The sequence below is a fragment of the Herpailurus yagouaroundi genome, unplaced genomic scaffold (assembly GCF_014898765.1).
Source record: "Herpailurus yagouaroundi ecotype Mexico unplaced genomic scaffold, PumYag 160, whole genome shotgun sequence".
Lineage (NCBI taxonomy): Eukaryota > Metazoa > Chordata > Mammalia > Carnivora > Felidae > Herpailurus > Herpailurus yagouaroundi.
In genome coordinates, this window is record NW_024412401.1 from 19073862 (window position 1) to 19089935 (window position 16074).

The 16074-nt window shown below is 42.1% G+C and overlaps 1 protein-coding gene across 2 annotated transcripts in view; it reads left to right on the plus strand.

Annotated features, from left to right (window-relative positions):
• Window positions 1-14817, plus strand: part of NFX1 (nuclear transcription factor, X-box binding 1) — a 75013-nt gene extending 60196 nt beyond the window's left edge. Inside the window, exons 16-24 of one of the 2 annotated variants that reach the window (XM_040481466.1) lie at window positions 2776-3006; window positions 3865-3938; window positions 4999-5100; window positions 5618-5659; window positions 10621-10719; window positions 11374-11440; window positions 12319-12464; window positions 13204-13308; window positions 14539-14817. In XM_040481466.1, the coding sequence (XP_040337400.1) occupies window positions 2776-3006; window positions 3865-3938; window positions 4999-5100; window positions 5618-5659; window positions 10621-10719; window positions 11374-11440; window positions 12319-12464; window positions 13204-13308; window positions 14539-14611 (939 nt within the window). In that variant the 3' untranslated portion in view covers window positions 14612-14817. Of the gene's footprint in view, window positions 1-2775; window positions 3007-3864; window positions 3939-4998; window positions 5101-5617; window positions 5660-10620; window positions 10720-11373; window positions 11478-12318; window positions 12465-13203; window positions 13309-14538 lie in introns of those variants that run through there. The other variant, XM_040481467.1, reaches the window with a different exon arrangement.
• Window positions 14818-16074: the final 1257 nt, after the last annotated feature.

A 16074-nucleotide genomic window follows, 5' to 3' on the forward strand; every position in this document is an offset into this window, starting at 1 on the left:
GTGTTTCATTAAGAGCATCCCAAGAGTGGTGGTGTCTCTCCACCAGGGGCCACTCTTCCTTCCTCTGTGCCCTGTGCAGCTTCCTATTCTGGCCACTAGGTCCAACCACCTTCCTCCAGGCTCACCTACACCTCTGCAGTGCCATTACCATGAAGGACTTTTCATCCTCATTCTCAATTTGTAAGCTTATTTGGCACCATTACCTATAGACCCTTTGAAACACTTTTAAGAATTCTTTATTTAAAAAATGCACATTCATTGTAGACAATTAAGAGCATACATTCTGCAATCCAGAAATAAATACTGTTCACATTCTTGTGTATAGACTATAAGTCATGTGTGATACACACTTTCTCATACTCTTTTAAGATTATACTATTGTGTAACCTACTTTTTACTTCATAACATATTAAGCAACATTTTTGGAAACCCTTGGCATTTGTGACAACATGCGTTCAATATCTTTATCTTGATGGACGTATTTTTCTTCACTTATTTCCTGTAAGTGGTTCTCAAGTCATTTGTCGTTTATTAGTATCTTCCTCTATGAGTCTTACTTTCTCCGAGAGTAGCCATTCTAAGACATCCATGTATCATCTTTGTGTTGATGGCTTATTTGACTTCATTCAACAAATTTTTTTTTACATACCTACTGTGTGCTGGGTAACAGGCTAAGTTCACATGATTCAGAAGAAAACAAGAGAGGCATGACTGCTGCCTTCGTGGAGCCTTTACTCTGGAGCAGGAAGCAGGCATTTAAACAGTGCAATAGCAGTTTAAACAGTACAGTAGCAGGACAAGTACAAAGGACTGAGCAGGATCAAAGGAGCCCCCACCCAAGGAAGGTGTTTGTAGAGGAGGTAACTTCCTAAAGGATAATGAAAAGTAGGCAAGTAATGAGGGGAGGGAAAACAGAGGACACAGTGTGTGCAAAAATTATCTCCAGGGGCACCTGAGTGGCTCAGTTGGTTAAGTGACTGACTTTGGCACAGGTCATGATCTCACGGCTTGTGAGTTCGAGCCCTGCATCAGATTCTGTGTCTCCTTCTCTCTCTGCCCCTCCGCCGCCCACACTCTGTCACTCAAAAATAAATAAACATTAAAAAAAATAAAAATAAATTATCTCCAGACCCTGGTATTAGTGTAGGTAAGTTTAATGATTGGGAACTACATTCTACCAAAATACTTATATAGCAATTCTTCCTTTTTTTTTTTATGTTTATTTATTTGAGAGAGAGCACATGTGTGAGCAGAGGAGGGGCAGAGAGAGAATCCCAAGCAGGCTCCCTGATGTCAGAGCAGAGCCTGACACAGGGCTCAATCTTGTGAACCATGAGATCATGACCTGAGCTAAAATCAAGAGTCAGACACTGAACTGACTGAGCCACCCAGGTGCCACTCTAAAGCAGTTCTAAAGCGATAGGAAGCGTGTACATTCTAGACTTTGGAGGCCTTTTTAAGAGTAAAAGTTAGATGTCACTAGAGTCAAAGTATATTCCTTATTTTGAGGGTTCTCAAAAGAATTTGAGTCAATATGTAAGAGTAAACTTTGCTCCCACAGGAACAAAATTCTAGCATCTTTTTCCTGGAGTAAGGAATTCTAAAAGAAGGTGATTTCCAAAAATTAAAAGTTTGGGGTTTCATGGCCTATTGCCACTTAATTTTTTTTTTTTTTTAAGAGGGAGAGCACTTGAGCTGGGGGGAGGGGCAGAGGAAGAAAGAGAGAGAATCTTAAGCAGACTCCACACTCAGCACGGAGCCTGTCGTGGGGCTTAGGACCATGACCCAAGCCAAAATCAAGAGTCGGACGTCCAGCCAACTGAACCAGCCAGGGGCCACCCCCCCACCTTTTTTATATTTATTTATTTTGGGGAGAGCGCAAGCAGGAGAGGGACAAAGAGGGGGCAGAGGGGACAGAGGATCCAAAGTGGACTCTGCACTGACAGGCTGACAGCCATGAGCCTGATGTGGAGCTCGAACTCATGAACCGCAAGATTATGACCTGAGCTGAAGTCAGACACTCAGCCGACTGAGCCACTCAGGCACCTGCCTTTTAATTTTTTTTTTTAATTTTTTAAAATTTATTTTGAGAGAGAGAATGAGTGGGGGAGGGTCAGAGAAAGAGGGAAAGAGAAAGAATCTCAAGCAGGCTCTGCATTGTCAGCATGGAGCCTGACGTGGCTGAATCCACGAACAACGAGATCATGACCGAAGCCAGAGTCGGGTGCTTAACTGACTGAACCACTCAGGCACCCCTGCCTCTTAATTTTTTTAAATGATAAAGCTACCTAAAGTTAAAGATACCATGAGTTGGGAAATGTGAGGAGAGTTGATTATTTGATTATTTAATTATTTCTGTAAAACAGCACTGCCAGCAGTCTTGAAACCATGGGTCAAGGGTGCCTCCCAACCCTCAGTGCCCTAAGCTGTTTGCAAAGGGAGGAAAAGGTTATCTGATCCTCCTAGTTGGTCAGAGCATATCAGATACTCCCTAGTTATCTAGTTTCATGTGCTTGCTACCCGTCCTGGGAAATGTATATCCTCAGTCACACTTGATTGCTAGCACAAATTCTTTTGGATCATAACAAGGGTTACTAAATAAGTTCCAGATTTGTTTATTTTCAGACAAATTATGTTCAGATTTTGAAAATCCACCTAATTTTTTTTTAAGATCAAAATAACTTTTTGAAAATTCAGAAATGTTTGAATAGGAAGTTAAAACTCATCCCAGATCGCACACGGAGATAAGAATCTGGCTACTTCTGTCTCTCCTAGTTACGAAGCAACATCCCCTGTCACCTGGCTGATATCTCTTGCGGATTACCCTGCAGTGCCACGCTACCATGTGGAATGCACAAGTGTCAGAGACTCTGTCACAAAGGAGAGTGTCTTGTGGATGAGGCCTGCAAGCAGCCCTGCACCACCCCCAGAGCTGACTGTGGCCACCCGTGTATGGCACCCTGCCACCCCAGCTCACCCTGCCCCACGACTGCTTGTAAAGCCAAGGTGCGTATTCCTGGCTCCAGATAGGGCATTGACTATGGTTGTGGGGCTGCTCGTGAGTCCAGAGCTGAGGCTCCTGGGCATAGAGTCTAATCAGAGATCATTGGTTGCAAGGAACTGCAAGCTAAGGTGGAGCAAGAGAAAGGTGGGGTACACTGTACAGATTCCTGTCTGCCCAGCTTGAAGTGGCCTTCTAGTTCAGAAGGTACCCACTGCTGTCTGACCAGTCTGTCTCTCTCCCTTAGAACAAATTCTCAAGAGAGACTCTGATTGCCTACTCCATTTATTCAACAAATATATGTGTCTGTGTTGCACAAGATGTTTTGCTAGGTGCTAGGGCTCTACCGGTGAACAGGAGGCACATGATCCTTTCAATTAGATGGGACAGATCCTTACTAATTACTCAGATACTGAATTATGACTGTGGTGAATAAGAGGTTACACCCTGATAGAAGGTGCTATGAGAGCATGAGAGTGGGCAACTTAGCCTGGTCTGAGGGATCTAAGTAGGGCCTCCCTGAGGAGGTGAAAGCAGGCAGTGGACCTGATTAGGCCTTGGATGGTCCTGGGTCTGGTTCAATGGTAAAAACTTCATTTCTAGGCCTGCCCCTTCAGGTGGGGTTAAGGACTGTAGTAGTTCCCAGAAAGGGTCCCTGTAGAATGAACGGTTCCCTCCTAGTGTGTCAACTACCACGTTGTCTAGTTGCATGCATGGTTAGCTTCCTCCATCCTGAAGGGTAACCACTCACTGTCTATATCCTCTGCCATGGTTTGATTTGAGAGAGACTTTAAAAGTGTGAAACCTGCCTATTCACATGGTTTCTATGTGCTAAAAGTCGCTCCATGTTAATCTTATTTCAGATAGAGCTGCAGTGTGAATGTGGACGAAGAAAAGAGATGATGATTTGCTCTGAAGCATCCAGTACTTATCAAAGGTTAGTGCTGCTCAAATGTTAATAGCAGTGGATCTCAGTATACAGAGGTTATACACGTGTATACTGGTGTTTATTGTAGCATCCTTGCAACTTTTATTGTGGAAAGTTGTTTAAATAAATTTCCTCAGTCTAGTTTTTATGGTTCAGAGAGAAAGTATTGTTTTGTCCCTTTCCTTCCATAACTTTCATTTGTAAAATAACCTTTTTATTTTTCTTCCTCTTTCTCTCCCTTCTGGTCTTGTTATACCCTGAGATCAGAAGGGATGATGCCCTGAAGTTACATGAATTGCTTTAACATCCCACCATTTGTGGTAGCACAGCCAGGACCAAGTCCTGTGCTCTTCCCCTGTAGTGGGGGTTTCTGACTGTTCTGTGAATTGTCTTTGCAGGCCCCTGAAATCCTAGAACCAAGTGGTCAGAAAGGGATCTGAGTAAGGAGGTGAAGGTGTTAGGGATGTGTGTTTGTCTCTGATTAGGTGCAGAGAGGTGTCATGGAGATAGCATTTTTATTTATTTATTTATTTATTTTTAATTTTTTTTTTCAACGTTTATTTATTTTTGGGACAGAGAGAGACAGAGCATGAACGGGGGAAGGGCAGAGAGAGAGGGAGACACAGAATCGGAAACAGGCTCCAGGCTCTGAGCCATCAGCCCAGAGCCTGACATGGGGCTCGAACTCACGGACCGCGAGATCGTGACCTGGCTGAAGTTGGACGTTTAACCAACTGCGCCACCCAGGCGCCCCTGGAGATAGCATTTTTAGAGTATAAAGACATCAGAGTAGCTTTGACAACAGTGGGTTTCGAAATACTGACTGAATGCCAGCCATTGGCCTGGATATTCAGGGGAGATTAGATAGACTGTCTCATTGCTTAGAGCTGCTTAGAATCTGATTGAGGAGATACGACATAAACGTGTGGGTAGTTCATAATAGATGGGTTTCTGAAGCCACATGAATTGTCCAGTGATAGATTTGACTTGAAGGAAGTCTTCTCTGTACTTAGTATTAGAACATTCCTGTGAAACTGCAATGCCTTTTCTTCCCTTTTTTATACTTCAGAATAGCTGCTATTTCCATGGCCTCTAAAATAACAGACATGCAGCTTGGAGATTCAGTGGAAATCAGCAAGCTAATTACTAAGAAGGAAATTCACCAAGCCAGGTAATTTTTTAAATGTGTGTCTTCTGTTAGAATTAATTTCCAGAGGATAGGAACTATTTATTTATCTCAATCTCCCACAGCAAACCCTTGCACACACAGTAGGTGTTCCAACAGACGTTTGAACTTAAGAGACCACACCCACTCCAATCCAGCAAATCTTATTCAGGATATAGCTACAACCAGAGAAGACTTAGGCCTCTCCTCAAACAGTAGCCAGAGGAAGCAGAGACCTAGATGTGTCCAGCCCAACCCACAGAGAACAGAGAACCAGCTGTGCCAAGAGAAGGAAGTGGCGCTGTGAGAGGGTCATTGGAAGCATTTTGGCGACACTTTGAGGCCCTTCTGAGAACTAGATTACCATAACCCAGAGGCCCACCCACCTGTCCTTGAAAGGGACCTCATGTAGCCATGTTTTGGCCAGAATCTGCTCTGTTTCCAGGTTGACTAAGAACTTATTGTTGGGTAGAAGCTGTGAAATCTGTGCCCTGACTTTTATTTTTTTCATTTGTTTCTCAAGGCTGGAGTGTGATGAGGAGTGTTTAGCCTTGGAAAGGAAAAAGTAAGTCATTTCAACTGCTGTTTATCTACTTGTCCTTGAGCTCTGTGAAGTTAGTGGGAGGGAGCAACTGTTGAAGCATTCATTCAGCACCTGCTGAGTGTTTTGCTGCTATTGGAGAGCAGGAGAAATTCAATCATCAAGAATTGTAATGTCTAAGGATAAACCACTTAGGTGATTTCAGCACATTTCCGAAACATGAGCTTATTGGTTTTGGGCATGGCGTAAACATCACATGCTACAGGATACTTATTCACTGACTGGCAGACTTCCTGATTCCAGTGGAGATAAGAGGCTCAAAGCTTTTTTAATGACCTTTTATGTTGAAATATAGCATACATATAGATCAGAAGTGCACAGATCAGTGAGTCATCACAAAGTGAATACAGTGGTGTAATCCGTACCCAGGTCAAGAAATAGAAAATTACCAGAACACTTTTGTATACTCCATAAAGATAAAACATCTATCCTGACTTCTAACACTTCAGATTAGTTTTGTATGTTTTTGGACTTTATATAAATGATGAAATCTTGTAGTTTGTATTATTTTTGTCTGGCTTCATTCATTACATTTGTGATCTTCATTCCTGTTGTTGCATATAGCAGTACTTGGTTCATTTGCATTTCTGCATGATATTTTAATGTATTAAGATATTATAATTTATCATTCAACCATTAATAGATATGTGTATGGTTATGAGTGTTGGGCTATTATAAATAATGCTCTGTTAATGGGGCACCTGTGTGGCTCAGTCGGTTGAACGTCCGAATTTGGCTTAGGTCATGATCTCATGGTTCGTGGGTTTGAGCCCCACATTGGGCTCTGTGCTGACAGCTCAGCCTGGGGCCTGCTTCGAATTCTGTCTCCCTCTCTCTCTGCCCCTCCTGTGCTCGTGTTCTGTCTCTCTTTCTCAAAAATAAATAAACATTTAAAAATTAAAAAAAAATGCTGTTAAGAACATCCACATACTTCTTTTGCCATATATACATACTCATTTCTGTTAGTTACAAACTTAGGAGTAGAATTACTGATTGATAGCTAATAAGTGTATTCATATGTTCAGCTTTAGTCAGTTCTCCGCAACAGTATCCAAAATGGTTGTGCCATATTATACTCCCAGCAGCAGGGTAATAGTTCTCATTGCTCTACTTTTTTCTTCTTCTTTTTTTTTCTTTACATTTTTATTAGCACTTGGAATTGTCAGTCTGTTTTTGTTTTTTATTTTTTTTATTTTTTTAATGTTTATTACTTTTGAGAGAGAGAGACAGAGTGCAAGTGGGGGAGGGGCAGAGAGAGAGGGAGACAGAATTCGAAGTAAGCTCCAGGCTCTGAGCTGTCACCCCAAAACCCTGTGCGAGGCTCAAACTCATGAACTGTAAGATCGTGATCTGAGCCAAAGTCAGATGCTTAACTGACTGAGCCACCCAGGCGCCCCGGAATTGACAGTCTTTTTAATTTTAATCTATTCTTATGAATTTGTAGCTGGATGTCAGTGAGCTTTTAGTTTATATTTCTCTGATGACTAGTGAGGTTGAATGCCTTTTTATATGGTTATTGGCAATTTGGATATCCCCTTTTGTGAAGTGCTTAGTCAATTCTTTTAGTTATTTTGTAATTGTGTTGTCCTTTTCATATTCATTAGTAGGAGTTCTTTATATATTTTGGATGTGAATCCTTTGTTGATTTTCAGTATTGTATTTTCCTGCACTTAGTGCCTTCAGTTTTCATTCTCTTAATGGTATCTTTTGATAGGCAGAAGTTTCTGATTTTAATGTAATCTAGTTTATCAGTCTTCTCCTTAGATACTAGTGCTTTTTATGTCCTGTTTAAGAAGTATTTGTCTATCTTGAGATCATGATGATACTCTGTTATTGTCTAGAACCAGTATTATTTTACCTTTTACATTTAGATCTACAGTTGACCTGGACTGATTTTTTTTTTTTTTTTAGTATGGTTTTTTTTTTTTTTTTTTTTAATTTTTTTTCAACATTTATTTATTTTTGGGACAGAGAGAGACAGAGCATGAACGGGGGAGGGGCAGAGAGAGAGAGGGAGACACAGAATCGGAAACAGGCTCCAGGCTCTAAGCCATCAGCCCAGAGCCCGACGCGGGACTCGAACTCGCGGACCGCGAGATCGTGACCTGGCTGAAGTCGGACGCTTAACCGACTGCGCCACCCAGGCGCCCCTTGAGTATGGTTTAAGGAGAGTTCACAACTCAGTTTTTTTCCATATGAATATTCATGTAACCAGTACTATTATCAAGATGTCATTTTCCCCAGTCTCTCTAGTGCCTCCCTTGTCTTAAATCAGGTATTCATATTATGTGTGGATCTATTTCTGAGCTCATTCTGTTCCATCATGCTAGAATCATACTCTCTTAATTGTACCTTTATAACAATAAAGGTCTTACTATCTGATAGTTTATCTCTTCAAGCATGGTTCTTCAAGATTAACTTGACTGTTCTTGGGTATTTGCATTTTCATTTAAACTTTAGAGTTAGCTTATCAATATCTGCTTAAAAACCTACTAAGATTTTGATTGAATTGGTATTCAATTTATAGATCAATTTGGGAAATTTGACATTTTTATAATATTGAGTCTTCTAATCCATGAACAAGGTATACCTTCCATTTATTCCTGTCTTCTTTGATTTCTCTCAGTGATACTTCATATTTTTCTAGATACAGATTTTGTACATCTTTTGGTAGATTTGTCCCTTGCTGGTTGATGGTTTTGATGCTTTTTTAAGTGGTAATTTTTTTTGTATCACTTTTTTTTCTCTCCTCTCCCCTCTTGTATCACTTTTAAAATTTTATTTTCTAAAAAAGCAAAACAAAACAAATTTAATTTTCTAATTGCTTATTGCTGGTATATAGAAATGTAACTGATGTTTGTTGACCTGTATTCACAACCTTGCTAAATTCACTTATTTCTTATTTCATGTCCTTTTCTAATAATAGTAATTTTATTTCTTTCCAATTCTTATCTGTTTTCTTTTTCTTGCCTCATTATACTGGCTCAAGCCTGCAGTACAGTGTTGAATAGGTGGTTGATAGTAGGTATTCCTGACACCAGAGAGCTTTAAATATTTCACTGCTAAATATATTTTCTATTAGTTATATGAGGATACTCTTCATCAGATTAGGAGGCATTTATTCAATGACTGGCAGACTTATTGGTTCTAACAAAGATTGGTTAAAATGTATAGCCCTGTAAAAATGTTAACAGTTGGAGAATTTAAGTGAACAATACACAGACAGTCCCCAACTTAACAATAAACTGACTTACAATTTTTCTACTTCACAGTGGTGCAAAAGCAATTCACATTTAGTGGAAACCATAGTTCAGATTTTGAATTTTGATCTTTTCTCAGGCTAGTAATATAATGCTGTCTTATGACACTGGGTAGTGGCAGCAAGCTGCAGCTTGCAGTCAGCCGTGCAGTCATGAGGGTAAACAACGAATACATTTACAACCATTCTGTTTTTCACTTTCAGTACAGTATTCCTTGAGATATTCAGTACTTTACTACAAAATAGGCTTTGTGTTAGGTGATTTTGCCCAACTGTAAGCTAATAATGTAAGTGTTCTGAGCACATTTAAGGTAGACTAGGCCAAGCTATGATGTTTGGTAGGTTAGATGTATTAAATGCATTTTTGACTTATGAACTTATGATTGTTTTATCATTATAATATTCTTGTTACTGGGGCGCCTGGGTGGCGCAGTCAGTTAAGCGTCCGACTTCAGCCAGGTCACGATCTCGCGGTCGGTGAGTTCGAGCCCCGCGTCAGGCTCTGGGCTGATGGCTCAGAGCCTGGAGCCTGTTTCCGATTCTGTGTCTCCTCTCTTTCTGCCCCTCCCCCGTTCATGCTCTGTCTCTCTCTGTCCCAAAAATAAATAAAAACGTTGAAAAAAAAAATTAAAAAAAAATAATAATATTCTTGTTACTTTGTTTGGAAATTTCTCAAAATAAATAGTTAAACAAAAACAGGCAAATGCAGGCAAAGTATAGTCCTGTTTTATCTTGAAGTTTGACTTTCCACTACATTTTTTTTTTAAGTTTATTTACTTTTGAGAGAGAGGGAGAGCGAGCAAGTATGAGTGGAGGAGGGGCAGAGAGAGAAGGAGCGAGAATCCCAAGCAGGCTCCATGCTTTACACCCACCATGGGGCTCAAACTTACAACCCTGAGATCAAGAGTCATCTGCTCCACCACCTGAGCCAGCCAGGTGCCCTACCCAGGTGCCTAGTTTTATATACGCTAATTGCAACTACTTAAAGGGAAAAAAATCTGAAAGAAAGTGTATTAAAATGCAGTATTTGTGTTGTTAATGGAATTCTTCCCTTTATTTTCCAAATTTTCTGTAAAACAATACTAATTTTAATGATTATATGTCTACTTTATCTGTCTGATGTTTAGGTGAAATCTCAGAGATAGTCATCCCCATTCTCATCCCAGATAACCCAAGCTGCCAGTGTCAGCCAAGGGGTTGGCTCAGACCCATGTAGATCTGTCTTGCTTATATTCTTCTAGGAAGATAAAATCATATCTTGTCCCAAGTAGTTATTATTCCTTCCTTAATGATTGGGTTTACTGATGAGCGCCTGGGTGGCTCAGTCGGTTAAGTGTTGAACTTTGGCTCAGGTCATGATCTCACGGTTCGTGGGTCCGACCCCCACATCAGGCTCTGTGCTGACAGGCAGAGCCTGGAGCCTGCTTTGGATTCTGTATTTCTCTCTCTCTCTCTCTCTCTCTCTCTGCCCCTCCCCTGCTCATACTGTGTATCTCTCTGTCTCTCAAAAATAAATAATTTTAACAAATTTTTATAAAAAAATAAGGTTTACTGAAATGACATCATTAATGTATAAAGAAGTTAGGACTTGGTGGGCACTCTGTGTTACTGTAAGTTTTCCTCTCCTTCCTTTCCTTTTATTTACTTACATCTCTCTTACTTCCAGGAGATTAGCAGAGGCATTTCATATCAGCGAGGATTCCGATCCTTTCAATATACGTTCTTCAGGGTCAAAATTCAGTGACAGTTTAAAAGAAGATGCCAGGTGTGTATGTAACTTGGTACCACCTTTCTTAATTATGGCTTACAAGACTGTTTGGTCTTTTAAGATATAATAACTAATATGTGCTCGTCTGTGATTGAGCCAGTTAAAGTCTATATATTTATTATAAGAGATTATATGATGTTTAATAAAAATCCTTTTCTAGGTTTCTCGAAATTTTCCTCTAGAAGAATGGAGCATGGGTTGCAGGGTGTGTGTGTGTGTGTGTGTGTGTGTGTGTGTGTGTGTGTGTGAAAGAGAGAGAGAGAGAGAGAGAGAAAGAGAAAGAGAGAGAGAGAGAGAGAGAATGCCCTGTAGTAGAAGTGTGGGCTTCCATAGGGCTTGGACTAGCCTGAATTCCACTTCTGGCTCCTCACTTGGGTCCTCACTTGGGCAGTAATAGCTCTTATTTTCCTCCTATCTCCCGGCCCTCCAGAATGCTCTTTCTCCATCTTCTCCTTTCTCATATTTGTTTTCTCTTTTTCTTTTCCTTTGTTCAGTCACAGTCAGTCTTCTATTATCTGACAGTTCCTGACCTCTGCTGTTTTTCTGCCCAATTGTTCATTGTCTGCAGTTTACGGGCGGAGAGGGTGGGTAGAAGGGATTCTCAGAAGAGCAGGAACAGATGAAATTAACTGTGGTGATTTCTCATTTCAGGAAGGATTTAAAGTTTGTCAGTGACATTGAGAAAGAAATGGAAGCCCTTGTGGAGGCCGTGAATAAGGTTGAAGTCAAAACATCCAACTGGACATGTCTCTAAGGCCAGCTTGATTAAAAAAAAAAAAAAAAAAATCCTAGAAACACCATCAATATAGAGTAGTTATAGGAAAAAATCACAACTTCTTGATGATCGTTATCTTTCCCCAAAGCCCAGCCATTATAATATCTATGGAAGCCTTGTCCTGGTTCAGAAAAAAACTCAATCAAAGTCAGTGTAAATAAAAAATTTTAGCTTAGTGCCTAAGATTGGGTGAAGAAACTGAACAATTGGAGGCATTCGGTAGTGATAATTGAATGCCTGTGTGGGATACTTAGGAAGACATGATCTCCAAAGGGCTATTATATTATAGGTCACACTGATTCTTTATTACCCCCAAGGCACAATAGAAACCCTGGGGTAAAAATGAAAAGTTGAATGACTAGAGCTAAAGAATAGTGGGATAGACTCCTTTAAGAGAGTGAAGCCCTTGTCCTGGAGGTAGCTTTAAGGGAAAAAGTCTTTAATTTAGTCAGAAGCATCCAATCCCATGGTGACTCCCTCTTTATTCTGTGGGGATGTGAGTGAGGACAAGATACCTATATTAGATCCACATTTAATGAAGAGGAATTTCCTTCCTGCCATCTCCCTTAGCCCCTCCCTTTCCTCCCTTCCTCCCTTCTGCTCCCAGTTCCCAGCAGGACACTAGCATGATGGAGAAAATGGAATCATTGTTCCTAACTAGGAAACCTGTGCAAGTGTATTTCTCTGCTAGTGTGTCTGTATCTGCACACTCATGATTTTTAGCATAAAACATATTTTTTATAAGAAATGAAATTGTCTTGTTTTAGGTCTTTGATTTATTTAGTCATTTTATCAATCATTCATCTTTACCCTCAATACAGGGAAAGAATAGTAAGAAGAGCCACTGCTTCCCTCCCATGAACAGAGACCACCGTCGGATCATCCATGACCTGGCCCAAGTGTACGGCCTAGAGAGTGTGAGCTATGACAGTGAACCAAAGCGCAACGTCGTGGTCACTGCGGTCAGGTGGGTCGATCTTGTCATCACAGGAGGACCTGCTCATTGGAGCAGGCTGGACCTCGGAAAGCAGGATCTATCAATGTTTGCTTTCCTTGCTTCCTCTCTTAGAAGAATAGATAGAAAGCCTGCTTATGGGATAGCCATTCTGGCACAATCAAAAAGTCCGATACGAAGGTCTGAACCAGAGAGCAAAGCCCATGCCTCAGTCCACAGGACAGACACGTCTAAAGACATGCAAGGCTTTTATCTGCCCCAATCCACAAGTGACACTGGAGGCATCATTTCCTCAGATACAGGGAGCAGACCCTGAGGGCCTGGGTTGCATGCCTGCCCATCACATCTGTCCCCTTTTCCCTTGTCCTCCTGGCATGATGAAAACAAGATGCTAGACTCTGATTCAAGGCATCCCCCATAAACAGTGTTTGCCATTAGATGAGACTATGGCTGTGTTATGAGCAGGGAAGTGACAGTGAGGATCTAGGATCACTGTCAGAACCTGAGAGAGTAGGAGGGACTTCCAGAAGAAAAAACTTGAATATGAGATGACAGGAAGCAGGTAACAGGCCCAACAGAGATGAGTGGAAGGGACGAGGGTTAAATGAAGGTGACCATGCCTGAGAGGAGACAGGTCACGTCGGAGCACTTAGCAGCAGCACAGTGAAAATCATGACTGGATTTGCAGCGGTCTGCCTGTCTCCATAAACAATTCTCACTTTTCAATACTTTGTGTTCTGTCTTTTATCAGAGGGAAGTCCATTTGTCCTCCTAACACGCTGACAGGTGTCCTTGAAAGGGAAATACAGTCACGGCCTCCACCACCAATTCCTCATCACAGGCATCAGACAGACAAGTAAGGATCCTTCAGGTGCTTTCCAAAGGGCCCTGTCTATTCAGAAAAGCCAGCAGGGGCTAAACTGTCCAGGTCTCTACCAGCCATTGGCAGCCTCTCAGGCCTGGCCTTGGGGGGCTTTATTCAAATAAGTAAGGTGTGACTGGGGTGTCAGACACATTTGTTCATGCCAGAGGGGTCCCAGGTTTGATGTTTATAATGCCCACTTCTCTTCTGGAGAAAAGTCATTGGACATAACTTCCATGGTGTAGACGGTGACACTGGGAAGTGGACTCATTGTGTCACAGCGGATGATTTAGGAACGTTACATGGTTCACAACATTTATTCTGCAGATGGATGTGGGATAGTGGGCTGAGGTTGCAGTGAAGGTGGGGACTTTAGCGTTTTGCTCTAGTGACCTCTATATGGTTTGTATCATTTTTACAACAGAAACATATATTCATGATTTAGAGATAAGAAAACCACATTGGCAAGCAGCAAGTCTCAGAAGCAGGAAAGAAGAACCATCCCCTTTTCCTTTCTTTTCCTTTGCCAGAAAGGAAGCTGGCTGCCTTACTGTGACTGAGGCAGCATTGCTGAAAGTTGCCCTGAAACTCAGCAGGGTCTCTAATGCTGTTCTGGCCTTCCACATAGAAGCTTTACCAGAACTTCTTATACAGAACTTCTGGGAGGGTGGGAAGGGCAGTTTATAAAGTCACCATGAGGGCCATAGCAATCGGTGTTCCCTGGGACTGGACAGGACGGCTAGGCGTTGCCCGTTGGGCACAGCCTTAGCAAGGATTGTCTGGGTCAGTGTAGCTCCATAGGACCAGCCCTGCTTCACCCCTATAAAACAGGTGGCCTGGATTCCAGTCAGCCCAGCTGCATATCCACATGGGCAGTGGTTTTGGAAATGTGAGGTATTCTACATGTTATTTCACAGCCATGTCCAGTACCACCTGAACATAACCGTGTGGAGTCTTTGGCCTGTTTGCGCCATGCTTTTTTCCTTTTGTTTGCTTTAATTTTGTATAAAATTTTATTGTAGAAAACTTTTAGAGTCAAGAGAATATTATTAATACAGTGAACCCCTGTGTGCCCATCACCAAATTTCAAGTTCCCAACTCATGTGTGCCCCACTGTCTTACCAAAGCTTTGCAAATGGCAAATCAGCTGATCCTTAACTTTCTGAAGACCTCAGTCCACTTCCCCCAAACAAGAAGACTGATTATTCTTTGTTTGCTTTTCAGGAATCCTGGGAGCAGTAATTTACAGAAAATAGCCAAGGAACCAGTAATTGACTACTTTGATGTCCAGGACTGAGAAGATCAAGATGCACTTAGATAAAAGAATGATTAGGTGTGATGGAGACTTGTTTGCCAGCAGAAAATCATGCTTGTTCCCAACTGCCTGGTGGACTCACACACAGCCTCACATACTGTCTTGTACTGATACGTCCAAAGCATGAGTGTATCAGAAGTCCCCTTGTCCTCTATTCCGTCTGTATAAAGTGTTTCGGTACAGCCAGATCTGACTGGATGGTCATTAGTGATTCGGTCATGTATTTGCAGAGGCTCCACCATCACCGTGATTGCTCGGAGGGCTGGGGAATATTGGGTTTGATTTGGACAAACCAGAATTTTAGCCTGAAAGCAGCACTTAGTCATAGCCTCAGTTGTCCCAGTTATCCCTCCTCCTCGTAAAAATGTCTGCAACATCAACTGCACCTCACTTTTTGGATTAATCCAAACTGATCACAATCTTTGGAAAGACACAAGTGAGCTTCTCAGTCCAGAATACCAAACATTGAGTTGGTACACCATATCCAGAATGTGTACACACATTGTGTTAAACCCAGCTATCTTATCTGAGTCTTTTGCCACAAACTCTCCTAGGTCTATCTGGCTGAACTTATGGGACTTGGAGATCCTCGGTGCCATCAGTTCTAGACCTAGGAGAGGGATCAGGGTGCTTTACAGAACTCCATTTTCTAAAGTCCAGGGGTGTGGCTCATACCACATCCCTGAGCTTGTCTGGTGACAGGTTAGCTTTATCTGCCATGACAGAAGAGGACGTAGAGCAAGCTCCTCATGCTGCCAAGTTCAGTGTGGCCTCTGTGTACTGAGCAGTGTAGCCCTAATTCCTCTGTGGTTGAGAAAGAGTCTCAGGTGGATTTACCTTTCCTGTGTTGCTTTCTCCCAGGTCTGCAGCAGCTATATTGGCTCTCCTGGTCTCTGAGCTCTGGACTTCTGTTTGAATATGCACAAAAGTATGTGGACAGTCCAGGGCTTATCCCAGCAGCCCTCTGGAGGCACTCTTGAGTCTCCATTAAGGCAGGTGCACTGACAGTTACATTAGTTTGGCCCTCTCTGGCCTTGGCACCCCTCCAGCTTGGAGGCCAGACTTCCAACAACTTTCTCCAGAGCAAGCCACGAGCCCCAGAACAACAGAAGATTTCAGAAGTGACGTCACAAAACTGGCACTTAGTTTTCATAGGAAGAGCAGGGTCACCCTTTGGTCCTGACCCAGACAGTCTGCCTTGAGAGGCAGCAAGTACAGGAGCAGAAGAAGCAACTGGAGGGAAGAGATGGAAAACTACAAAACCACCTCTACCTGGACCCATTTAGCACAGGGTCAGTAGCCCCAAACACAAGAAGCCCACAAGTACCTGTTACATCTCTGAAGCAGTGGTTCATTGGGTGAGCTGCATATGGAGAGCATCTCAGGAGGCAGGAGACCTGATTTTAGACGCCAGCTCTGCCACATAACTCGCTGCTTGGTGGAAT